General features: G+C 41.2%; 2 protein-coding genes across 4 annotated transcripts in view; both read left to right on the forward strand.

The window, feature by feature from the left end:
• The first annotated feature begins 529 nt into the window (after positions 1 to 529).
• Positions 530 to 18,718, forward strand: ttll1 (tubulin tyrosine ligase-like family, member 1). Its single transcript, XM_083757614.1, has 10 exons — positions 530 to 962; positions 1,226 to 1,374; positions 5,065 to 5,273; positions 5,562 to 5,742; positions 7,521 to 7,658; positions 8,025 to 8,133; positions 12,053 to 12,196; positions 13,180 to 13,266; positions 16,812 to 16,975; positions 18,287 to 18,718. Exons 2-10 carry the CDS (start codon positions 1,247 to 1,249, stop codon positions 18,414 to 18,416), a joined length of 1,290 nt encoding a protein of 429 aa, XP_083613740.1. The 5' UTR covers positions 530 to 962; positions 1,226 to 1,246; the 3' UTR covers positions 18,417 to 18,718.
• Positions 18,719 to 24,785: 6,067 nt separating this feature from the next.
• pacsin2 (protein kinase C and casein kinase substrate in neurons 2) overlaps positions 24,786 to 27,007 on the forward strand; it is a 39,917-nt gene continuing 37,695 nt past the window's right edge. For all 3 annotated transcript variants that reach the window (XM_083758107.1, XM_083758109.1, XM_083758108.1), the window contains exon 1: positions 24,786 to 24,917. The gene's annotated coding sequence lies outside the window, so the exon portion shown is untranslated. The remainder of the gene's footprint in view (positions 24,918 to 27,007) is intronic.

The following is a 27,007-nucleotide window of genomic DNA, read 5'->3' on the forward strand; positions in this document are numbered from 1 at the left end:
TGTATAGTGAAGAGTAAATTGTGATTGTTTTGTAATGCAATGTAGGCCTATGTTACAAATAGTTGTAATGTATCTGTATGCATGTTATAAATGAGAAAGGTCAATTCGATTTACAAACGGTATAATAAATTAAAATAAAGGGAGGGAGTTTAAATACGGGTGGCGTGAAAATGTTTATTTCTATTCTTTTTTCCAATATGTTTTACATTTTACTGATGTACATAGGCCTAGCTGCTCACTGTTTATTTTGTTCAGGGAAGCAAAGACCATTCATTAATTGGTATAGGGCAGTGGCAGTGCTACCATCCTGCTAATTGCCTTGGTAATGAATCATTACTCATTACTACTAATGATGAAGGGGGAGAAATGCCAGGATGGCATTTACATCAGTGCGTCCTGTTGCTAGGTTATTTACCCCGCCCGGAAGAGCCAAGAAGAAGCCCACAACAATGGCAACGGTCTTTAATTCACTTAGAATTTTGTTGCGGTTGTTTGTTTTGCGGTTGACATTTTTTTTTATTTATTTTTTTATAGTTCTTTACATTCAGTTTCTTATGCGATAAATTGAAAAGCCACCCAAAGAAGAAATGCACGACGAACTTTTATTGTGAAGAGCATCATTTGGCAGTGTGAGGAGCGAGCGTTCCGTCATGACTTCTTCTCTGGTACAGTAACATCATGCCACTTGGTGGATCGATAGAGCAATGAAATAGCTAGCTATCACGCTGCAACCTATATGTTGGATTCATAGTTAGGGCTATGGGTGATTATGATGTCGACAAACGGACAATGTAGCTACGTGGTGGTGTAGATGTAATGCTAAGGACCGCTTAAGCGTTTGCATCCCTGGGTAAGTTAATACCCGCCCAGCCTTTGCAGCAATTCAGGGAGGATTCTGCTACTAGCCACCTTTATCGAAACCTGATGACCCCGGCTCTTTCTGAACAGCTACTGTGTTGCAGGTCAGTAACTAACTAGACACAATGACACATGCACCAATTATGCACTTATTGTTACCTAATGGGTTCCTTGATTGACAGACAGCATGACATTGCTCTCTCTCTCTCTCTCTCTCTCTCTGTGGCTGGCTCCCTGTTTCTCCTAGTGTTAATGTTACACCAATTGTGTATTGTCATTTGTGTGACACTAAAGTGAGTTTTCAAGCACCTCATGTCATGATGATGAATGAATCCCTCATTGCATGTCTTCCTGTGCACCTGCCCAGGCTGTTCAGTGTTCACCTGTCATGTGGTCCACAGCCATGGCTGGTAAGGTGAAGTGGGTGACAGACATCGAGAAATCTGTTCTCATCAACAACTTTGAGAAGAGGGGATGGGTCCCAGTCACCGAGAGCGAGGACTGGAACTTCTACTGGTAGGATTAGCACCTGAACTCTCACTTAACCCCTCTTCCCCGGCAGGCACACACTGTCCATACACTTACAGTATATCATCAACCCCTTCCCACTGTAGGCAGGGATTAAAGCAAAAAACGAATCTCACAACTGGGAATTTGTGTAGGAGTTACGTTTAAACAATTAGCACAACATGTAGAGTTGTGATCTATAGGTGTTATCATTCTAAAAGGTTACATTATTTCTGTTCTCCATACAGCCAAGTAGTTGAAGAAATTGCAGATTGAGGCTTTGTAACCTTTTCTTTCATGAGATATCAGAGCACCAGAACATTTTTACAATGAATGTACAATTCAAGCAGTAGATACATGTATTATATGGCTAGTTTGACCCATTCTAATACTAATACTCTTTAATATTATAAAAATGACTGAAATCAGGCGACTGAGAACGTGAATCCATGGGTCCGTGCAGGAGTTGCCGTGTCTGTCATGGGCAGTCTACTGCAGACGACAAGCTTCTATCAATTTACAATAGGCTCTATACACAGAATAACTCTTTCTACTTCCGGGCCCCTTCCCTACTTCCTTCACAGGTGTTACTGATGATACTAATTAAGGCTCTGTTCCATTTAGTGTACAGTGTTTTTTTTTTTTGAGGGGCGCTATATACAGCTTTTGTCCACACACGTCTCAATATTTGCCATTGACAATGAAGAGGAGATTTACGTCATATGTAGACGAGCAAATCAGCTAACCAATCACATGAATTCAGTTGTTCATGATATGATGTATGATGATGTATAATGATTGATAAGAGCGCCCCTCACTTCACACAGGTGTGATTTTTAATTTGATGGAACCCCATAACTCTTGAGTGTACAAATGAGGGTCCATTTGTACACTCTCAGAGTTACACACTCAAGGACACTATACTATCTTTGAGACCCACTGGTGTAGCAGAGTGTTTCTAGTGAGCCAACATGCACAATAGCAGCACCCTGAGTCCCAGACTCTGTTTGACCAAAATGGAACATGGAATAGAGCCTTCATTAGTATCATCGGTAACACCTGTAAAGGAAGTAGGAAAGGGGCCCAAGTTCTTTCCAAAATGGCGTGTGTGCGTAGAGACCATTCAGGCATTTAGCTCTATGCTCTTATCCAGAGTGACTTACACGTGATCAGAGTAAATGGTGTGAAACCTAGTCAACAAATGTGTAAAATGGTGCTATAAGTAGAGTGCAAAGAAATACAATTTAGTGCTTCAAATAAACTAGCCATGTAAACTAGCATCTGTCTAAACAACAACATGCTATCTTCTATCTACATAACATTCTTAGCGTTTTTATTGATCTGTCACCTAGCTATTTATGTGTAATAGTCATGTTTTCAATAGATCACTGGTTAATCTCAACATTGTGGACTACCAGGGGTTCAAATGGACCCTTACAGGTCGTTAACTCAGAGAGTGTACAAAATGGAACCAAACAGCCTTACACTAGGTAAGGGGTGCCCACACCCCTTTTTACTTGAGAGCTACACTTTCAAAATGACCAGCTCAACAAGATCTACCCACTAAAAAACATTTATCCAATTGCTGAAAATAGTTTAAAAATGTACCTGAGCGTTGGGGGTTGTGTGTTTGAGCTGACAGGCCCTTTTTGATCTCAATCAATCAAGTCATCTAAATTCAATGTATTTATGTCACAGCCAGGGGGGCAGTGAAGCCAATAGTGTCTGAAGCCAGTAGAAAATCCTGACTGTGGCTACCTTTACAGTCTATGATCGGGATCCACCGAGTCAAAATAAAAACCAACTAAGAAGAAGGGGGGGAGTCCCGCCTTGTTGTCTGGGCCAGCCAATGGCCAAACGGATCCAGAAAGATGGCGATTTACAATTCAAGGACTGACGGGCTTCATCTTATGTCCATATCAGACCCGGAGAACGCTATGTCCATATTTTTTTACATTCTATGGTCACAGCACAGCCTTTGTGATCTACTGGTAGATTGCGATCTATCTTTTGGGAACTCCTGCACTAGGCTGACATTTCATTTCCATTTGTACACTCTCAGAGTTAACTGGTTAAAACTGGGAAAGCATCTGTGTCATTTTACCTATATAAAAACAGAAAACTCTTTAGAACAGTGGTTTAGAACAGTGCCTTTCAAAAATAGCAGATATACAAGCATACAGCACTTTACAAAGCTCACAAGCATCACAGTGTGTCTCTTTGTACCACGCTGTGAGCTTGTGCATCTGCTATTTCTGAAAACATTTGAGTCCCTGGCACTAAACATTTTCAGATAGGTCCCTGGCACAAAACATTTTCAGTTAGGTCCCTGGCACAAAACATTTTCAGATAGGGGTCTGCAGCCATATTAATTTGGCACAAAAAATGTGAGAAATACTGATTTAGAAGGCATTTGTAGAATCAGTCTCAAGTCAAGTCTAAATTAAAACTTGAAGATTGTACAGGGTAGATTTAGAAATAATATTGTATCAAAGGGGGGCCTAATGCTTATCAAACTGAAATGGGTGCTTGACATTTTATAAATTAAAAAGGTTGTCACTGTCATAGATAATGAATCACACACCAAAGTCCTTTAATTTCAGACTTTAATGGTGTCATGCAAAGAAATAGTGAAAATAACCAATGCACAAGCTCACAAATTGTCACAATGTGACACGTTGTGACGTTGTGGTTATTTCCACTACTAAAAAGAAAAACGTGCCCGTCTGCAATTCAGGGGCAAGGGGTTTGAATCAATCGTGGTGCATCCGACTTTGTCAAGCGTCTATATTAAACCAGGCGTTTCCAAAGTTGGGGTTGGTACCCCACATGGGGTCACGGGACACTGGCTGTGGGGTCGCAAAATTATGTTTAGTGATCAAAAATATTTTACACACCTGAATAGAATTCAACGGAATGAGTGAAATACAATATAAAAATGATGACAAATACATTTTAAGTTAACCATGATTGTTACAAAACCTTTATACCCTAGCATTAATACATTGCATGTGTGGACAAATGCGCACCAAACGTGCACGTTTATGTGCATAAAACTACCTCCTGGGTTAGGTTGGGGTCACGAGTCAATGGCAGCATTAGTTTGGGGTCGGGAGCAAACGAACTAGGGATGCTCCGATCAGGTTTTTTTGGAACCGATCACCGATTGTTTTTCTCATGATCGGCCGATACCGATCTTGTGCGTAAGCGGCAAATTTGAATATTTCCAAAATTATTATACAGTATGTAAAATTATAATAAATAAAAAACGTAAAAACTGTTCCTGTGTGTGGGGAGGAAGGGGAGATTGTTTAGGACTGTCACAAAGATGAAAAATGATATTATACTATATATCTGAATCTGATTGAAATTTATACCACTTAAATGGTGTAAAAGATCGGTGTCTCCAGATAGGGTAAATTGCAGATCAACGAACATCGGGAGGGAGTGTTGGGCGGGAGGAATAGCATGGAGGCTCTCTAGAACTATGTCCTGCCGGTGGGGGTTCCTCACGGGCAGTTGAGCCAGTAGGATACAACAGCAGTGACAACTGACAAGTTACACACAAATGTATGTGGGATGGAATTAACTGGCAACAACTAAAGTGGTCAATTTTACCCTATGACATACCTTAAATATAGGATAGATATTACTTGATTCAATGGTCAATCATTGATTATTGTTTTATAATGTGTGCAGGATGAGCATCCAGACCATCAGAAATGTGTTCAGCGTAGACACAGGTTACCGGCTGACGGATGAGCAGATGGTCAACCACTTCCCCAACCACTACGAGCTGACCAGGAAGGACCTGATGATCAAGAACATCAAACGCTACCGCAAGGAGCTGGAGAAGGAAAGCAGCTACCTGGCTGAGAAGGACGAGAATGGGAAATACATTTATCTGGGTATGGTAGGAGAATTGTACCCATTCTACAAACAAACAAAAAAACAATCAAAAACATGTATTTTCTGCACACTGCCATAGCTTGCAAATTCCTTCATATGGGATGGTATCAGGATTGGTTTTCAGAGCATTGGCCGTCGGTTTGCTAGTGCCGGTTATCCCACACATTACATTTTCCCCAGACATATCAGTAGAGCTCTTGATTGTCTGGCCTACGTGAGACTACAGCATATGTGTGCCAAATTGATATTTTAATATTATTATTATTGTTTTTAATTATTTTGTATAGATTTTGTCCCTGTGACCTTCATGCTGCCAGCTGATTACAACCTGTTTGTGGAGGAGTTCCGTAAGAGTCCTAGCAGCACGTGGATCATGAAACCATGTGGGAAGGCCCAGGGCAAAGGCATCTTCCTCATCAACAAACTGTCTCAGATCAAGAAATGGTCCCGAGACAGTCGTACCTCCTCGTGAGTCATGACACGCACACGCACAAGACAGAGTCTAATGGCTCCCATGTGGATGTGGCCAGTTTATGACATCAGGCAGTCATCTACATCTAGTATGATGTACTGTATGACTTCATAGAGGGTATGCACCTGACATCATCATCATACCCGGAAAGTATGTGGGAATGCCTACCGAGTGGCAAAAAACTACTTTCTGGCCTCGACAGCCCATACATCCAAACAGAAAAGTCCAAAGTATCTGATTGATTTGACAACGTTAAACCACGTTAAACGTTTCAGCCTTATTCGACCTCCATTGACTTCTATTATAAAAATATTTTTATATATATATATATATATATATATATATAAATATATTTTAGTTTTTGCTTAAATGTATGCCATGCTTTTGTTTTTGTTTTTGCTTAAATGTAAGTCGCTCTGGATCAAGAGCTTCTGCTAAATGCCTAAATTGTAAATTGTAAAGGAATACACTAAGACAGTTGCTGATCGGTCCCTCGGTTTGGGAATTATGTGTTTGTCCTGGGAATTAGTCCAGGACAAACACACACTATAGCCTCCTACAAATCCACACGTGTGTGTGTGTGTGTGTGTGTGTGTGTGTGTGTGTGTGTGTGTGTGTGTGTGTGTGTGTGTGTGTGTGTGTGTGTGTGTGTGTGTGTGTGTGTGTGTGTGTGTGTGTGTGTGTGTGTGTGTGTGTGTGTGTGTGTGTGTCACATAGTAACTATAACAAAACTATAACAATTATGCAGCCAACATTTTTAATAGGCAGTTAAATATTTGAGAAGCATTCTCAAAGAGAAACTTTGTGTGCCTTTGTGCTACAACAAACAAAGGGGTTTGGGTTGGGTGGAGTTTGGGTGCTGAACCCAACAATACCTTTAGCCAAAACTATTTTATAGCAACAAAAAAAATCAAAGACTGTTAATTATTAACTCTGTTTGAGTTGCCTTCAACAGCTTTGTTATGGGAGAATTCCACTATGTGCACACATAGCATGACTCACTAAGCCCTGGCCACTGGTTGGTGGATAGATAATCCACTCCCTTCGATAGCTCAGTTGGTAGAGCGGAGGACTGTAGTGGTGATGTCTGGCATCCTTAGGTCGCTGGTTCAAATCCGGCTCGAAGGAGTTGCTTTTGGAGGAAAATAATGTAATAATAGAAGAGTTGAAGTGTGCCTGAATTCTAAAACATACTAAAGGGAGAGAGATGGGTTGCTCAACCAGTGACAAATCATTAATCTTTAATTGTTTATTATTTGTATATAAAATGGGACTTTGTAGGAGAGGTGCAGGCACAAACGCAATGTCCCATACTGTCTGGTATTGCGGTGTTCGTTGGTTCTCACGCCGTGGGTGTACAACTTTTAAGTACAGACTGCAACACACTTTACTGCAATAGTACATTTTTCCGCCCAGGCCGTAGCGTAACGGTCTGGGCACCGGACTGGTGATCCAGTCGCGGTGTGCCGCGGGTTCGACTCCCGGACCCGACACGGCCTTTACCGCATGTCATCCCCCCATCTCTCTCCCGTTTCCTGTCAGCCTACTTTCTATCCCTTAAAAAATCAATAAAAGGCGTAAGCCGCAAAAAAATATCTTAAAAAAAAAAAAGATAGTACATTTTTCCTGAAGTTTTCCTTTGGCGATCTTTGGCTAGACTAACAAGACAATCCACTGTAAAATAACTTGTATCTGCCTCTGATCAAGGCACACGTAATGTGCGAGATAGATAATGCTGTTTGTGATACTTGACCCCATGCTTTGTTGCCTACAGCTTTGTAGCGGCCTCCAGTGGCAAGGAGGCCTACGTCATCTCCCTCTACATTGACAACCCACTTCTGATCGGAGGCAAGAAGTTTGACCTACGTCTCTACGTTCTGGTGACAACCTACCGGCCCCTTAAATGCTACATGTAAGCATCAATCGTTGCTGTCGGGCATAAACCTTCTCTCCATATCTCCATAATTTCAACTTTTTATGCAGTATATTTTTGTAAATGAATATCCGACTTTGTCATATGACAAATTTAGCGTACATCGGCAAGATATTATAGATTGGCGATTTTTGCAATTTCAGAAAGATTTTCAAAGTGAGAGTCTGTCAGTGGGGTTTATAAATATTGAACACACTAAATAAACAGATTTTTATGCTATATATTAACTCATTTTGCTGGGGACCCCTGGGCCCCACTTTGAGAACCACTGTTCTAACGTAATAAGTACTATTGTTGTTAGGGTTAGGGTTGTTCATGCTGTTCTTTTCTGTTGTGATATTTCAGGTTCAAGCTGGGTTTCTGCAGGTTCTGTACGGTGAAGTACACGCCAAGTACCAGTGAGCTGGATAACATGTTTATTCACCTCACTAACGTTGCCATCCAAAAACACGGGGTGAGTTCAGGCCTGCAGACATCAATGTACATTGTTTCTCCAAGACATTGCCATAATATTAATACTTGTGCCGGAAACCGGGTTCAAATCCAGGGTAGAAGAGGGAAGTTGCATAATTTGATTGATTGAAAATGTTATTCACAGTTTGTAGAATGGGTACAGTTCAAACGAAAGTACAGGTCAATACAAAAGCTGCTACTGAGGATATATATAACCTGAAAAAACACTAAGACTTGTTTACATCAGGGTTCTCTATTTTCAATTCATCAGAACATTTAAAGACGTACAAATATACACTTCTATGAAAAAAGGAAATCATCATACAGTTACAAAAAATGTTTTAAGAGAGGAAGTTTAACTTTTTTTACAGAGCCCAGTTTTGAATTGCAGGCGCCCGTAAGTGCTCTTTGAGAGTGGTTTTGAAGGAGTCTAGGGATTCGCACAGTGCAGCTTTAAAGTGGTTAAATGCATGCTGGTGCATGTAGGCTCTGTCTGTGAGCATGGCAGCTCTGACTTCCAAGTTCCTACAACTTTCCATTGACAAAACATGACCCATTACCCTTCCTGTCAGTCATTTGCAAACCATCCCCCATCCCCCCAGTGACAACTGAGTACACATTGCTGGCCCCATCCCCCATAGCATGGACTCCTCCGTGAGTAGGTGGAGCTGTGAAGGGTCTGGCTCTATGCAAGACTAACTAGTCCCTGTTAGTCATTGGTTCAGTAGCTCCCTTCGATAGCTCAGTTGGTAGAGCGGAGGACTGTAGTGGTAAAGCCTGACATCCTTAGGTCGCTGGTTCAAATCCGGCTCGAAGGAATTTTAGTTTTAGCCCAATATATCTTTACTGAGAATATAACTGTACATTGAAAATGTAATTAAATATAAATAATTTAAATATAAAATTATAAGTAAATATAAATAAAATATAAAATTGCAAAATTGTATACTTATATAATATTAATAATGGATTTGATTTATAATGCACTTTACATTCCTCAGAATCTCAAAGTGCTAAAAGTGCACACACACACACTTGTATGAAGGATAAATGTTATGACCACATTTATAATGCATTACAATGTACTTATAAGGCATTATAACAGTTGTTAATAATATAATTATTCATAACAATGTTTATTAAATATTATAACTAATAATAATATAATTTGTGTATAAATATTAAAGTATAATAATAATAATATAATGTGCTGGTCATAATGCATTATAAACCCAAATGAAACAGCACATTATAACTAACAAAGACGGTGTGGATTCTTTACAATATACGAAAACAAATAGCCACTTAAACCCCAGCATTCGTATTCCTTTAAAAAAAATATATATATACAATGTATGTTCAATATATAGTTATTACATTTCAATTGTTTTCTCATTCAGTCTAGAAAGATTTGGGCAGCATCCGTATTTTGAGGGAAACCTTTGCTTGTAGATCAGCTATTTTCAGCTACAGTTTTCTTTTAAGCTATTTTCACTCTATAATGTAGAGTGAAAACAAAAACAACATATCATGGGGTTTAAGTGGCGTAAACATAGATCAGAGGCCTGATGATTAAAGTTGGACCCTATCAAACCGTACCTAACAATTTTCATCATATCAAAGACTGCAAATTATTAGCTCTATTTGAGGTGCCTTCAACAGCCTGGTTATCAAAGCATGCCGCTATGTGTACACTACACAAACAGCACAGTCCACTAATCCGTGGCGTTGGACAGTCACTGGTCCAGTAGCTCCCTTCGATAGCTCAGTTGGTAGAGCGGAGGACTGTAGTGGTGGTGACTGACATCCTTAGGTCGCTGGTTCAAATCCGGCTCGAAGGAGTTGCTTTGGAAAAACTTTAAGTCCTAGTATTGAATCGTAATGTTAACTCTACTGTATGTACAACCTGTCCGACCTGAGGCTCACAAAATAAGTACCACAATGGTTGAAATGTTACATGTTTTTTGGGGGGTTTACAGGAACAGCAGCTATAAATGAAGAAATTACACTGAGTGCATGTGACTGCAGTTCTGCCTTGGCGCCTTGGCAAATGCCAGGATGAAACTCATTGTCTCCCCTATAGTAATACAGTCAACCCATTAGCAGCCCCGCCCCTTTATGATTGTTATTGCTTAAACATGTAACTTTATAATTTTGTGGGATATAATATGATATAATAGTTAGTTACATATAGTGCTGCTTTAACCCATTCTGACCTGAGATCAGATTCTAAAAACGTCTTCTACATCCTGACAGTTTTCTGATAAAGCTATGTTTCTATGTCAGTCGTTCTTCGATTTTTCAAAAATAGCAGACCTACAAGCTCATATCGCGCCACTCGGTGGCGCGATATGAGCTTGTAGATCTGCTATTTTTAAATAGCTAAAGCATAATGTGATGCTAACACCAAAATGGGTGCCCGTTCAGAATGGGTTAATTGTAGGAACTATTCTTAAATGCAATTTAAAAAATGCTTTGTTTTGTGTTACTTTGTACTCTTATGTCGGCTATCGGACTCTCTGATCACTAATAATCGGTATTGGCCACGAAAAAGCTAAATCGGTCGATCCCTGTATGTTGGCTGGCTCCCTTCGATAGCTCAGTTGGTAGAGCGGAGGACTGTAGTGGTGATGACTGACATCCTTAGGTCGCTGGTTCAAATTCGTCTCGAAGGAGTTGCTTTTTGGGGGGATACGAGTTCATGAACATAAAAGTCTAAACTGTATAAGCAGCACTCTGGGATTCCCTGTGAATGAAAAGTGCAATACAAATAAAATTAATTATTATTATTATTATTATTATTGTAGAAGACATCTAGAGACAAACTATTTTAAGTAGGTATAAAAACACCTTCAAAATATGTCACATGACATGACAAATTCCAGCTAACTGAAAGGTGAATGGGCATTCTGAATTATGCCAAAGTTATCTTGAAGGAGTAACTTGAGTAGCACGGTTTCATTTAATTTAATTTAAACCTTTATTTAATTCTCGAAAAACACACTGAAGGCTGAGACCCTCTTTTTCAGTGGTGCTGAGATTACAAGTCTGAGAAAAGTACAAACAATACATAAATAAAATAACTTGATGTAAAAGAAAATTACATCACATGATTTATCAATTAAAACAGGTACAATTGTATGTGCATATCTGAGAGTCACCAGCATTAAAAACTGTTCCCTTAGTAAAAACCATAAATTTGGTCTTAAGATCCAGCAATGATTTCTGGAAATCAGTGTCAAGTTGCAATATATGAACAGGTATAGCAATTTAAGAGTGTGTCATCTGCATATAAATTGATATTACAGGTCTGTAGTGTGTTTATAACATTGTTAATATAATATAAAGCTGCAATATGTGACATGCTTTTAGTGAATGGTTATTTTAACCAACTCTTTTGAGAAATGATCTTGATCCTGTATTAGAAAAAAAAGGTCTCTTGTTTGTGAGACCTGGGTTCGAATCCTGGGAAGGACATGCATCTTTCCGATTGCAGCTTTACTGTACCATATGATTCTATGTCAATTTGTACACACAGTGAGACATTCTGGACGGGAACCCCTTTTGGTGTTTTAACTAAGCATTATGTTATAAATAGCAGATCTAGGTCTGCTATTTTTGAAAAATCGTAAAAATGCGGCACAAATCTTTGAATATATATTCTTTCAGAGCGAACGTTTATTTTTATTTTGACGTCGGGCCTAAATGGGTTAATTGTCTCATGTGATTACATTGACCATCAGTTATGATCGCTCATTTCTTTGATGGTCTTCTACAATGTTACATTCAGGCAGTGGTGGAAATTGACTAAATACATTTATTTAAGTACTGTACTTGTAAAATGTTGAGGTTTTTGTACTTTGTATTGATACTTTTACTTAAGTATAAACTTTGAGTACCTTTTCCAACACTGCGTTCAGGATGACTACAACCACGTGCACGGAGGGAAGTGGACGGTCAGTAACCTGCGTCTGTACCTGGAGAGTACCAGAGGGAAGGACGTCACCAGCCATCTCTTTGACCAGATCCACTGGATCATGGTGCAGTCACTCAAGGCTGTGGCTGTGAGTGGAATGCACACAAACACAACACCACACGATCACCCACCCGTACACAGACACACGCACACACGGGCAAGCCCAAAAACATCATCTCTGCCCCTATCCTTTGGCATGGCCGGGGGAGCTAATTAGACTAGACTTGTATGCCAATCAGAAGGGGGCAGGTTTTCTGGCCCGGCCAATCAGAAGAGGGCAGGTATTTGGGCTCTGCCATTCAGAACAGGGCAGGTTTAGGGCCCGTCCAATCAGAAGAGGGCAGGTTTTTAGGGCCCAGCCAATCAGAAGAGGGCATGTCTTAGGGCCCAGCCAATCAGAAGAGGGCATGTTCAAGACCCGGTCAATCAGAAGAGGGCAGGTTTAGGGCCTTAGACATACTAGACCTGTATGTGCCCGTCGCAGTTGGCCACCAGCCTACTTGGGAACGATGCAACTTACGTTGTCATAGCACCCGTTTTAACTGTCAGCCGGTGTCCCACATTGAGATCTGTGTATGACCAGAGCCTTTTGTGGTGGTTCTGGAGAACCGTGGGTCCGACCGACTCGATACCTGGCACTGCACTCCCTGTGGGGATGTGGAACGTGTGTGTTGAATGTCAAGTCTTAAGACTTTTAAGTGATTTCAATGCTCTGACGTCTTTAAACAGTAATGGTTCCTCTTATTGAACATACAGTATGCTAGACTTATTGCACACTTCCTTTTTCACCTCAAACCTCTTGATTCACTTCCCTATTAAGGCCACAAAACAAAGATACCATCTTCTGTGACGATGGAAATACTATTGGTATGGTAATGGTATTGTACTGGCACTGCTCCTGAGTCCTGGTCCTGTTAAGCTGGTACATGTACTTGTACTGCTCCTGGTCCTGTTAAGCTAGTACTGGTTATGGGTTTGGTACTGGTACTACTAATGGTACTTTTCATGATGCCTTTACCTACAGTGATTGTGTAGCTCTCTCTCTCTCTCTCTCTCTCTCTCTCTCTCTAGCCTGTGATGAACAACGACAAGCACTGTTTTGAATGTTACGGGTACGACATCATCATCGATGACAAGCTCAAGCCATGGCTTATTGAGGTGATTTATTTCGCATGCACGTCTCACGCACATACAGACAAACACAGACCCATACAAATATAAAGACATGTAGTCCAGTGGGTTTTTTTTGTCTGTAGCTGTTGCAGGTTTACATCATAAGTTCCCAAATGTTTTCAGTTCAAGACCCAAAAGATACATTTGGTGTCTTCCCCGGTACCAAACGTACAAAATTGAATCATGAAATAATCACTTAATTAAAAAAAATAATGAAAATAGCCTCACAACGCACAAAAAAACACCTGGATATCAGGTATAAACCTCTTATCTTCATATCTTTTTTAATTAACCCATTCCAAGCCATACAAGAGGTATCTCATGGAAAGCAATTATTACCATCTTGGCCAAGCACATTTGATTAAGCATTAATTCAGCTTTAAAAATATTTATTGTACCTTTTTTTTTTTACGTTGGGGGAGGGTTGTGTTAATGCCCTACTTGATCATACGAGTGTCACACTAAACAAAAGTATCAAAAATAGCAGATATGCAAGCTCAAAGCATGGCGCAAAGCGATACATTTTGAGCTTGTAGATCCGCTACTTTTGCTATTTCTTTATTTGTATACTGAAAAGTAACAGTTTTGGACATTTCCACCCGACAGAGACTATATTTACTTTACTATTCATCCAAAACTGGGTCACGAGTCACGACCCTACGTTTGTGAAACACTGGTTTACATGACTGCACAGTGTAACCAGCCCTACATTCCTTTCCCTTGAGTGGCAAGCAACTTTGAATGCCCTGAGATTTACTCATGTGTTCGTACCTGTGCATACGTGTGCATGCGTGCGTGCATGCTTTTTATTATTTTTCATTTGTATTGGGATTATGTGTTTTCCATTTTAGTCTTGTTTCTATGTATTATGATCATTTTATGGTTACCATGTTTTGGGGCTTTTCTGTCTGTTCATCTGCCTTTATTGGAACGAATGTTGGGTCGTCATCTGTTGATTTTAAATGTTTCCTTTTTGTAAAAGGTCTAAAGGTGACTTGACTTGACATACCGTGTTTAAAGAAACACTATGCCAGTGGTTCTCAAACATTTTCATGTCAACTGACCCCCAATTTGATCTGGTCTTTTGCTAATTGTTCATTTTTTATTTAATTGCTTCCAATTTCAGTTGTTTATCCTGTATCCTGTAGGAGTTCTCTCTCTCTCCTGATTGGATTAAATTGGTATCCTGATTCCTGACCTTAAAATGCATCTTCTGTTTACTAAAGAAGAGACGGGGAGACCCATTACTGAACAAACACTATAGTCTTCTATAGAGCATAATGGATCCACTGAAAAATCACCCATTCATTTTTCCCATAGAGATTTACAAAAAATATTTATATCAATTATTTTAAGCCTAGAATCCAACCATCCAGGATCCTGGTGAATCACAACCATAAAAACTTAATTATATGATATTCTGCATTTAATAAATACCCTTTGTTTAGGGGTTTTAATTTTTATTTCTTCACAGAATCAAAGGTTTGGTCATGAATCATCAGGATCCTGTATGGCTTGATTCTAGGCTTAAAATAATTGATATAAATATTTTTGTAAATCTCTATGGGAAACATTAATGGACGATTTCTCAGTGGCTCCAGAAAACCACACCCACCACTGCTATGCTCTATAGTCTATACTATAGCAATGCTTTCATATGCTTTCAATATTATAGAGCGCTTAAATGAACAACATGACTAGTAGTAACTATAAAGAAGATCCTCTTTCTTGAGGAAGAGAGAGAGAGAGAGAGAAATACTTTCAAACTTTCCGAAATACTTTCCGAAATTCCTTTGTTCCCTTTTAAGCTTTCTTTCTTGTAAAGCTTCCCTTAGAGTTAATATTTAATTTTCCACTCCATTGCTGCTATTCCCACTGGTAGAACTGCTTGCATGCCTGTATTAAGCTCTTATTAGCATGTGATGGATGTGGACAGCTGAGAACTGTGTGTGTGTGTGTGTGTGTGTGTGTGTGTGTGTGTGTGTGTGTGTGTGTGTGTGTGTGTGTGTGTGTGTGTGTGTGTGTGTGTGTGTGTGTGCGTTTTGATATACTATTTGTTGTGTCTCACACTGTTATAAGTCAAGGATGAGATTTATTTTTAAAGAGTCAATCATAACCATTGAAAATGGAGTACCCTTATGTAAACTAGTGCTTTTTTCTGGTACTATCGTCTTAGAAGTTTTTGTATTGACCTGTACTTTCCTTCTACATACTCTTCTACAAACTGTTTATCAATCAATCAATCAATCAATCAATCATTCGGAATGGAATTTAAGAAAACTGAAATACTGCAAGTCACAATGGTAGTAGTAATTGCGTTTTGTGTGTAAGTGTAATGTTTACAACAACCAGTACACAGTGGCTGCAGCCAACAACACATTGGCAGGGTAATCCATTTCCTGTCTGATAAGAGCCGCTCTCCATGGAGAGTACAGTATGTTCATGCTAGCAGTTAATGACTCAGTCATGTTCTTTCCAAACTGGATGACGTTGAAAGTCTGTGAATGCATGTTGGCTTCCTCGTGTAATATGCTTCTATATATATACTGTGCATGCAGTAGCCTACACAGCATGTCGTTGCTGTTGGGCAGAAACCCTGTATGTCCATATTTCAACTATATACTATAGCCAATCTACAAGCTATGAAGCTAAGCTTGTAGATAAACTATTATCTTAGCTATGTCTTTGTTAAATGTTTAACCAATTAAAAGTATTAACTTGAGCTTGTGTCTAAATAATAATTACTTTGGATCCAATGGAACACCGTCTCTTTTCGGCATATCCTGTAAAGAAACGACTTTGGAAATATAAGGTTTCTACCATAGACTGTAAAAAATATGGACAAAGCGTTCCCCGGGTCTAACATGAACGTAAAATGAAGCCTGTAATAATATGCTAATTCCTGATGTAAGTCGCCATCTTTGGTACCAGCTGGCCATTGGCTGGCTCCGTTTTGTATACCAGCTGGTCATTGGCTGCCCAGACAACGAGGCGGGACTTCCCCCCTTCTTCTCCGTTGGTTTTTATTTTGACTCGAGTGGGAGGGGAATCCCGATCATAGACTGTAATGGTAGCCACGCCCCTCAGAACATACGCGATGGTTTTTTTTCTTTATGGTCATTTTTTTAATTAATGGGACCATAATTTTCCAAAAAGAATATTATGACATTAGAAATGAGACTTTAAACTAGTGACTGGAAGAAGAAAGTATTCATGACCATGTTTATTAAGGTAATACAGTCTAGGTGAAGTTGGGCCAAAATACATGGGCCTCTATGGAGCTATGGGGCTTTTTGGGTCCGGTCCAGCGCCACAACAGGCCATTATATGAACTACCGATTTCAAATGAGGCTTCACGAAATATCTGGCTGACTGCCCCCCTGGTTTCTACCCGACAGCGACGACATGCAAGCGTGTGCAGTGTGTGCGCGCGTGTGTGTGGGTGGGTGCGTATTTGTGTGTATTTCTTTTTTTTTTTCAACGTGTGTGTGTGCGTCTGTGCGTGCGTGCGCGCACGTGTGTGCACACAGGTCAATGCGTCTCCGTCACTGACCTCCAGCACGGCCAACGACCGCATCTTGAAGTACAACCTCATCAACGACACCCTCAACATCGTCACGCCCAACGGGGACGTCCCCGACTGCCGCTGGAACCGCAGTCCACCCCGAGAGGCCCAGGGCAACTACCAAGTCCTGTGAGTTACAGCCAAACGAGCCATTCACAGCCAAGAGACGGCTTTACGTCCTTACCAATAAGCCTAGAGTTTCACACAGAGGTTAAAGATATTAGCCAGTGTCAGCAGGGCTGCCAAGCTTTTACGTACGTTCCCCTTCCTTCTCCCATTACAAAGCGTGACCCATTGACCTTCCTGTCTGTCACATGCTTCCAGTTGGTAAAGCCGAGGACTGTAGTGGTTATGACTGACAGTCCTTAGGTCTAGTGCTACATGGTTCTTGTACTGTAGTGGTGATGACTGACAGTCCTTAGGTCTAGTGCTACATGTTTCTGGTTATGACTGACTGTCCTTAGGTCTAGTGCTACATGGTTCTGGTTATGAGTCATGACTGACTGTCCTTAGGTCCTGTCCTTTTCCTCCACAAGAATTGAGATCACAATTCTCATTTTCTTCCTAACAATATTTATTGTCTTTAGTCTGTAGTTGCTGAACATTACTACATTCAAAAGGTGGCACCCTGGAGCCAACTACTGTGGCTTTAAACACAGTCAGACAACATCAAAGTGCTAGACTCCTTTTCCCTCTAGTCCACACCGAATCTCTTCATCAAAATTGCCATTTGAGAGCAACATACCAAAGAGTATTAGTTTGGTGGATTGCTTAACCCTGTGTTTGCACCTTAGCTGAAATAAATACTTAATGCTTGTGTATATTGCTAACCAGCACAGTTAATATCTTAGCAGGCTGGTCTAAATCCTGAACAAAGTTGTTTTATTCATAGTTCAGAATGCCCACCCAATTTTCAGCATGCTGGAATGTTACCTAATTCGCTCAAAATGTTGTCAGATGTTGTCCAGTAATACCTTCCTTGACACTGGACTGTGTATTGTTTACTTCTATGTGTCAGGATGTTATGTGAATTCCATTTGAAGCTGGTTCAAAGTGTCTTTCGTATGTTTTTATCCATACCTAAAGCTTTTTTAAAGCATTTTTTTATTTTTATTGAAAGATTTGAAACAGCAACCTAAGGATGTCATTACCACTACAGTCCTTCACTCTATCAACTGATCGAAGGGAGCTGCTAGCTCAGTCACCACACACACACACACACACACACACACACACACACACACACACACACACACACACACACACACACACACACACACACACACACACACACACACACACACACACACACACACAAATCCCTGTGAAAGCAACTTGGATGCTCTGCGTTTTCACTCAAAATCCCTTTTCTCGGTCTGTTATTTTAGTCGCTTCCTTTCTCACCTGCACCCCTTTACTTCCGTCCCCTGTGCCCCTCAGGTACGACGAGGAGCAAGCGCTGAGCGAGAACACAGAGCGTGACCTACGGAGCCGTTCGGGTCAGTCTCTGGGGTCAAAGGGCACCAGAGGGGGTGCAGGACTTCGTCCCACTGCTGCCACCTGGAAGTGAGGTCGCTGCACACAGCCAGGATGACTGATGTCTGTACATTTCTCGAGGGGTCCGGCGGTCAGCTGGGGCATACATAGGGAAGGAAACGGGGCCGGCCACCCAGACCTTTTGTAGGTTACCCCACCTTCGGGACGGAGCACCATCCCCCTCCTTTCTTGCATTTCATAGACAGACACACAAAGGGCTGGACAAAACGCATGATGATACCACAGACAACCTGCTGTTGCAGAGGTGACAAAAAAAAGGGGGCGAGAGTTTGTGAAGGTGACTCGAGTTGATTTTTTGAGTGGAATAAAAAATAGGGGGAAGGATTGAGGAAAGTGAACTTGAATGAAAGATACTATGCATGATTACAGACTGACGCTTTAACGTGAGGTGGCTGCTATAGCGTTCAGTGAGAAGGGTAACCTGCAGTTATGAATATATAGCTGTAGAATTTTGCATTGTGTGAAAGAAAGTGTGTTGGGTGAGAAACAAAAGTTAAAGTTAAAAAATAACAGCACTGGAATGGATAGAGAGTTAGAATTTAAGGACAATAATTCAGTCATTATAGAAGTAGACAATTTAATGTACATAACCACATCATAGAGTTTATCTTTTTTTTAATACAGTATTTATTATTCTGTATGTAATTCCTGTGATGTTTTCAGTCAGATTGATTGTATGCTAAAACTCATTGCACTTTTTGTTTTCAGTAAGTTGCTTGATTATTTAAAGAAGTAATTATTTTTCCTCACAATGGAGATCGGGGTAAAACACAACTTCAGTGTTTCTCGAGTCTACCTTGTGGTCCAAAAGAGTCTAAAAGCCCCACTGGCAGCTCTAGAGACTGTGCTGCTCCATAAGGTAGCTCTCCACAGCACCGATGTCGGCGGTGGTAAGTGCTGGAAAGCGCACGTTGCCGAAAATCTGCAGTTGAAAGGGTGGTGGGTGCGCTGTCGTGTCGGCCGTCGGATTCGCAGCGGGCTTGTTGTTGAAAAAGACGTCAAGCCATAGGTTATTTTAGAACCATTGTAGCCGTCTGTCAGTGTCGGCTCTCAGGTGCATTCAGCTACTTTTTTTCACACCTTCCAACCGGCTGATCTCCTGACTTCATTTGTAATCTTTTGTAGAATGTTTGGTGGAGAGCTACCTTTACACCCGAGGGGTGGCACTGGAAGAAAGCCAGTGAGGTCACTCTCCGTGGAGCATGGGGGGGACATACGTTAGTCCGACATAACAATAGTCCGACATACATGGCCAGTTAAGACTCACCTGTGACTCTGATATACGTTGCTGGTTAAGACACATACATGGCCAGGTTTAAGACTCACCCGTGGCTCTGACATGTGTTGCCGGTTAAGACACACCCTTGGCTTCCGTGTGCAGTTAGGGTCAGGTTAGGGTTTGGCGTAAGGTGTCGGACTATTGCGTGTCGCACTGTTAGTACGTCGGACCAAAGATATGCACCATGGAGCATGAAGGTGCACAGTGAATTCCATGGCAATCCAGCCAGTGCTTTTTGAAATATCTTGTTTGGTAGTAAAGTGTTGGATCGACAGCCTGAGCCAACATTACAATCCTTGCCCCACTAAAATGTATAATTTATCATTAAGTATTTAACTTAATTATAAGCATGTGACAGCACTTGGTTGTCACATACTTATTCAATGCCCCTGAGAGATGATTTAGGCCTTTACAGGACTGAATATATGGATATGTTACCTAATTAAATAATATTTACTTCTTTTAATGTATGTTTTGTTGTTGGCTTTTTTTCTTTAGCTTCTTTCTTTTATTTCTTTATTTTTCGTAACAGCGTCCTACGCCATCACGTGGACGGCTTCAGTGTATTAAAGATTGAAGATTTCCAGTAGAGGTTTTGTAGATGCAGTGTACTTGTGTACTTGTACATCAAGCTTCCTCACGCTACAGAAACAGGAGATAGGCTCCTGCCCTATGGGCCTCATGGCTCGACATGGCTACTTACTTACTGGCGGTTTGTGGTTGAAAGCTTTGTCCCATTGACATTCCATCAGTTCCATGCTAACTGCACCTGTTCCTCATTGGAATGCTAAGACACAATTTATTCAGGTGCTCCTGTACCCAGTCCCTGTTCATAGTTAATTGAGGTCAATAGGTGGCACAACTACACCGTTTAACTTATGTAAATGGTATTCTTAACAACAAACAAACTGGCCCCTATACAAACAAATCTAATTGAGTAAAGGTTCTTCTATAAGTAGCGTTTGCTCTGATAGCCTCCAGGGATAAGGCACCAGCTTTATCTGTCAGTTTTGGTTTTGAGAAACTGACATTGCACCTTGATGGTCATGGCTTAAGGACTTTAGCTAGAACCTAGGGTACATTTTAGTCTCCAATTGTTTCCTTTTTTGACATTTCTTCTGATGCATTTACATAGTGGTCTTTCTTGATATACCATCTGATCCAGAACTTGATCGTGTTGGACTTGTCTCCTATGGTGTCTAGCATATCATGCATCTTGCTGATCATGTGACAGAAAAGGCTGGACCATGAGCTGAATAACATGGTTGTTGAAAGAAAGTCAAAGATAGTGTTTAACTGGCCCCACCGTGATGCGCTCTATAGGGGGATTAAATGTCCAGTTCACTTCCTTATGCTGAAGGGCATGTTAAAATGTCTGTCTCAATCACGACCATTTCTGATTTCTGCCACTGTGACTGGCCTGCTGAATTGTAGCAGGGTGTTTCACTTCTGGCATTGCCGTCTTGTTCAGTCGCCCCGCAACTCTCAAAATGTTATTCTTCTCATGACCACTCTCCTACAGTGTTGTCAGTTCCTCTGAAAAGCTTTCGTTTTGACAGAAATTACAGTAATTATGGCTTCTTCTGCCATTACCAGATAATCTGCACTCTGCAGCGCGTGTGAGAGCTGCCTTTGTTCCTTAAGTTTAAACCATTCCGATCATCATGCTTGTCTTTATTTGTGCCCTGTGCTTGTACAATGGCCCATATGTCCTTAAATAAGTTTCTTACTCAATTGTAACAGCCAACTTCTACAAGAAGAAACAATGTTGCAGGTTGTGTTAGATTTCTCAAGTCTAAACCATGTCTAAACATGTATTATGTACAACAGATAGATCTCAGTTGTCAATGGCAGCACAGCAGTAAGAAACACAGGACATATATAGAAAAAGGAAATAGAGCAAAATACTAATAATAATGATACAGATACACTGAGGGTCAGCGGATAGCAACACTGACCTGATTAGGCTCAACCTCAGGGCTACCAGGACAGCATAACGGATGCATAATTGCGCAACTGATGTTGTCAAAAACAAGTACAAGTTTGATTGTTGACTCTTGCTCCTGTTCTTTCTCTCACGCCAATAGGTGTTCAGGCCTACATTATCCACGCCTGCGCTTGTATATCCTCTCCATTCTTCCACTCTGTCAGCAAGTGATGATATCTGCTCTCCTCGCTGCTCTCGGACCCATTTGATTCTGTCCAACTGTCTGTGACACCGGACTCTCCTGCAGGTCCACGATCCCCCCAACCAAGAAATTGGGGTGATGGGTCTTTATCAGTTGCAGCGCCCTCTCTCTGGAACACACTTCCAACACACATCAATGCTGCCCCACCCTCTCTTCTAAAATCGCCCTCAAAACCCACCTTTTTCCCTTTTTCTCCACAATTTAGTTGTTAACGCCAATTAATTTGTCCGCACACACCTTTCTGAGTGGTGTTGTCACTGCTGTTGAATGCTACTGACTCCTGCCAGTGAGGAGCCCCCACCGGGAGGCCGTACTGTTGAATCCTACTGACTCTCCTGCCAGTGAGGAGCGCCCACCGGGAGGCCGTACTGTTGAATCCTACTGACTCCTGCCTGTGAGGAGCGCCCACCGGGAGGCCGTACTGTTGAATCCTACTGACTCCTGCCTGTGAGGAGCGCCCACCGGGAGGCCGTACTGTTGAATCCTACTGACTCTCCTGCCTGTGAGGAGCCCCCACCGGGAGGCCGTACTGTTGAATCCTACTGACTCCTGCCAGTGAGGAGCCCCCACCGGGAGGCCGTACTGTTGAATCCTACTGACTCTCCTGCCTGTGAGGAGCCCCCACCGGGAGGCCGTACTGTTGAATCCTACTGACTCTCCTGCCAGTGAGGAGCCCCCACCGGGAGGCCGTACTGTTGAATCCTACTGACTCTCCTGCCAGTGAGGAGCCCCCACCGGGAGGCCGTACTGTTGAATCCTACAGACTCTCCTGCCAGTGAGGAGCCCCCACCGGGAGGACATAGAGCCTTGGTCCTACTCCTCACGCCCAACACATCCTTCTGACAAGTGCCGCCCCAGCCCGTAGGAGTACGGGCAGTGAGAAATATCACCCTCCCTGGCCAGCTCCCCTCCCCTGAACACGGGCAAATTGTGTTCGTAACTTCGTAAATGATACATCAATGTATGAGCTTTTAAAGTTAATTATATAGAATATCACAGGCAATGCTTTAATTGCTTCTTACCACTGTAGGGTGATAAGGGGCCCTAAAGCCAACACAGTCCGCCTAAAATCTGTCAGGATTGGAGAGGAATCAAAGATCAGCTCTTCATAAGCGGATAAATTACCTCGCTCTATTGATGTGTTGTCGTATAGTTACCACAGCAACATGGCTCCAGTCCATACTCCTATGGAATGGCATAGAGCCATATGTTGCCGTGAGGAAGGTTACCTTGAAGGTTTGACACCCCCCTAATAACTGCCTCCCTTGGTTTAGTGGTTTAGTCTGTATGTGTTTAAGATTATCAGGCAGGCACAGTTGTGGTCAAGGGTAGTTTTTCCATACTTTGTACTTGGAAATTGAGCTAGTTAGAACATGTAGTAAGACTAGTCTGTGTTTATTAAACCTTTCAAGAGTGTTGGTCCATGATTGGTGGCCAGGTTTCACAATATATGTTCTCTATAAGGCAATGTTTATTAGTATATCAGCCCCATTCTCGAGTCTACAAATGCCTTCTAAATCAGTAGTTCTCACACTTTCAGACATTCAAAAATATTTTCTAAGGTCTGCTCAAACTCATGAAAATAGTCTTTCTAATCAGCACAGTAAGCCAAATGTAGACACCAAATGTACTGAAATATCTGCTCATTGTGCTTAATGTGAAGAAATGGGTGGAGACAGGTGGTATGACTGGCTTGCTTTCCTGTGGTTGTGTACAGTAAGGACAGTATACTATATGGGTTAGGGTTATATCCTGCAGTATATTAGTTAAGAGCATTGTCACATTTTTGATGTGCAGTAATGAGGGCTCTCAGCATGACAATTCATTGATTATCTTTCTCTCATTCACTCTCATTGTTGTATTTCTTCAGTAAAATATCCAAATTGGTGCTGCCTTTCACTAAGAAATATTCAGCTGAAAAGTGTGACAGAAATGGAAGTAGGCCTATGCTTTTGTTCTTTGCATATCCTTTGTTATACTGCACTAATTATTTTAATAGTCATTTGATTTACTGTAAAGAATGACGGAAGCTTTTGTAATGTATAAAGTATTCCCGGAGCCTCTCTCACTCTGTTCCGCATGTAATAAAATAAGCACAGACATTTGGAGATACAGTACGATATCTAAATATGTGCATTGTAAAACCGCCTATGCCAGGCGTGTCTAAATATGGAAAGAAATTTGATATACTTTTAACCCCCTATTTCTACCATTGGTTTCTCTCTCCCCCTCTCTCTCTCTCTCTCTCTCTCTCTCTCTCTCTGTGTGTGTCTCTCTCTCCCGGCTCACTTTTACACATTTTCTAATGCTTGAACTATTACTGTTTAAACATCCATGGTTAAGAAACCAATATACAGTCCAGTCTTGTTCCCTTTTCAAATTCATGGCTTTACTGTTGACTTTAAAAAAATATATAATCTAAAGTCAACACGGTCTGAAGCTCTAAGGTTATGCGTACTGCATCAGGTATGTAGCCTAATGTTTCGACACTTTTGACACATTTATTATGTGTCATCATAGATAGATCAACTGCATTATATTATGATATTGATATCGTATCAGTAAAAACAAAAAAAGACAATACATTGGCAAAAGAATATGGGATTTTTTTTTTTTTTAAGCAGGTTTTTATTTTCATATAGGCCTATGCTAAATAAAATAATATCAAAGGCATAATGACTTATGTATAACAAGAAGGGCTTACAACAACTAACTTTTTCACTCATAGTAGGCTACCAAACTTTATTTCTCCATAATTGTTTTGATCTTTTTCAAAAAGGTACTTTTTGGTATTATTAGATTGAGGAGCGACACCGTCGTTAGTCGTACGAGGAACTATAACCCGGGTTTAAAAGTAAAAAGTTCCTTTTTTGTGTGTGAGCGAGGGATGTGACGTCATACAGGCGCGCCTCCCCCCAGTCAGTCTGGACGGTGTCGGTGCTGCTGAGCAGGGGGGAAAAAGACACTCTCACAGCTACAATAACATTTATTTCTATTTATACTATAGAATATCGACTCTCCAGAGGAGTGAAGAACATCTTAACAGGTAAAAGGTTACCCGTTTTCTAACTTTTAACTTTAGATTAGAAGCGGCCCGGCTGGGGTTTTTGTTTATAACGCCCCAGAGCAGAGCTCGGTTGTTGAAAGTCGCAAGAAGAATGTGTACCAGTTAGTTTGTGATTAGGTAGGTGCTGTTATTTATTGGACCAGGAATACACTGGTAGTGTTGACCAATGACCAGTATGTTTATGTTTATTATGTATGTGTCCGACCGTCCGTGGTAGACTGGTTGGTGAATCGTGTAATTAATTAGATAGCTGTGTGGACTCGGGATTTTACGGCTGTCAAACATTTAAAGTAGCATATTTGACAAACTTCAGGCAGCGCAGAGAGCAAGCACTGGCAGCTCACACACCGCTACTCATGAATCAGGTATTAGAAGTTAATATTAAAGCTACTTAAACACATTGTTGGATCACTCTTACCAGGTTGAAACCTTGTGACGTGTTCATCTAGTATCTAGTTATTTATTGGTATTCATTCTCTAATAACAACAATAATATCTCAGTGTTCGGTGTAGTTATGTGATGTTGTTCAACTTCATCCCCAGGGAGCAAGCAGCTCAGCTCAGATCACTGATCATGGGATCAGACAAAGTATTAAAAGTTATTATTTAAACCACTTAAGCCACTGCTGCGTCACAAATTCACAATTGAAACCTTAACGATGGGTTCAGTTGCCTTTGTATTGCTATTGCTACACAGCAAAATGAAATGCTGATCATTGACATTTTAACTGTTGAATCACTCGGCAGCATTCTATACCCTGGTTTATATCAAGGCCAGCCTTGGATCAAGACAGACTGTCTATCATAGTGTATTGTATCGAAAGTCTACATAGTAGTCTATGATTGTCTTGATCCAATGCTATGTCACTCACAGCCAAGGAACCCTTTAGCCTGCAGTCAGTGTTCATTCAACTCTTGCCAGTGTACAAATGGACACTTTCGGGTCCATTTAGTTCCATTTGTATACTCGGCATTGAATGAACAACACAGGAATTTACTTTTTGTGTAAAAGTGATGAAGGGTGGGGTTCCTTTTCCTAAGTAAAGATAACCTCCACTCCAGCCCCGCTTTCTGTCAGATCATACTTACATTGTAATGTGTGTGTGTGTGTGTGTGTGTGTGTGTGTGTGTGTGTGTGTGTGTGTGTCTGTCTGCACGTGCGTGCGTGCGTACGCCGTGCATGTGTGTACACTGAGTCAGGTCACCAGGGTGTTGCTGTCTTTATTATTCTTGCAGGGTCTCTCCTACTCACAGCTGTGGTAAGGGGTTTAATTTGCGCAGTGCTTGCTTCATGCCAATACTTTGGACTCTTGGAACACAAGCTGCTGTGCGTGTTTGTGCGACTGTGTGTGTGTGTGTGTGTGTGTGTGTGCTGCTGACACGTAAACCAGGATACCAGGTTTTGTTGTACACTAGATGACGTTCTGATGGTGTGGATGTGTGTGAACTGAAGTACCCTGCAATGAAGACATCAGGCTTTTGCTCACAGTATAGTAGTGGTGGAGTTAGGAAAGTAAGTAGCGACTTCTGAATGTCTTCTCCAGACATAACGGATAGTTATTAGTCAATCGTGAAGAAATCATAGTCATGAAATGGAATGTGTGAGTCAGTGGAATTTCATTAAGTTCATTGTGATTGCCCAGAAGGTAGTGGATTTGGTATGCTTAGCAACCAAGTCGGGCATAGGTACACCCCGTTGTTAAACCCATTTAGGCCTGACGCAAAAAACAAACTAAAGTCTTCTGAAAGAATAGTTGTGCCGCATTTTCACGATTTAAAAAAAATAGCAGACCTACAAGCTCGTAGCGCTAAGCGCACCACTCGGTGGCGTGCTATGAGCTTGTAGATCTGCAATTTTTCAATAGTTAAAACACCAAAAGGGGTTCCCGTACAGAATGGGTTAAGTCTTTGAGAAAGCGTAGGGTTTTTAAGGTAAAGCGGCACTGGCTGTGTGAAAATGGTTCATTACTGTTTCTGTCTCGTATTGCTGTGAACTGGTTGTTTCTTCTCTACGGGACAATGTGAACTGGTTTCGCCGTCCGTCACAGACATGAGCTAAACTTAGCATG

The sequence above is a fragment of the Protomyctophum parallelum genome (assembly GCF_964188405.1).
Source record: "Protomyctophum parallelum genome assembly, chromosome: 22".
Taxonomy (NCBI): Eukaryota; Metazoa; Chordata; class Actinopteri; order Myctophiformes; family Myctophidae; genus Protomyctophum; species Protomyctophum parallelum.

Excerpts from the sequence above, each read along its gene's own strand:
- ttll1 (XM_083757614.1), top strand. The coding sequence starts at position 1,247 with ATGTGGTCCACAGCCATGGCTGGTAAGGTGAAGTGGGTGACAGACATC. Across the intron at positions 5,274-5,561 it reads TGGGAAATACATTTATCTGG|ATTTTGTCCCTGTGACCTTC; the intron begins GTATGGTAGGAG and ends TATTTTGTATAG. Across the intron at positions 7,659-8,024 it reads CGGCCCCTTAAATGCTACAT|GTTCAAGCTGGGTTTCTGCA; the intron begins GTAAGCATCAAT and ends GTGATATTTCAG.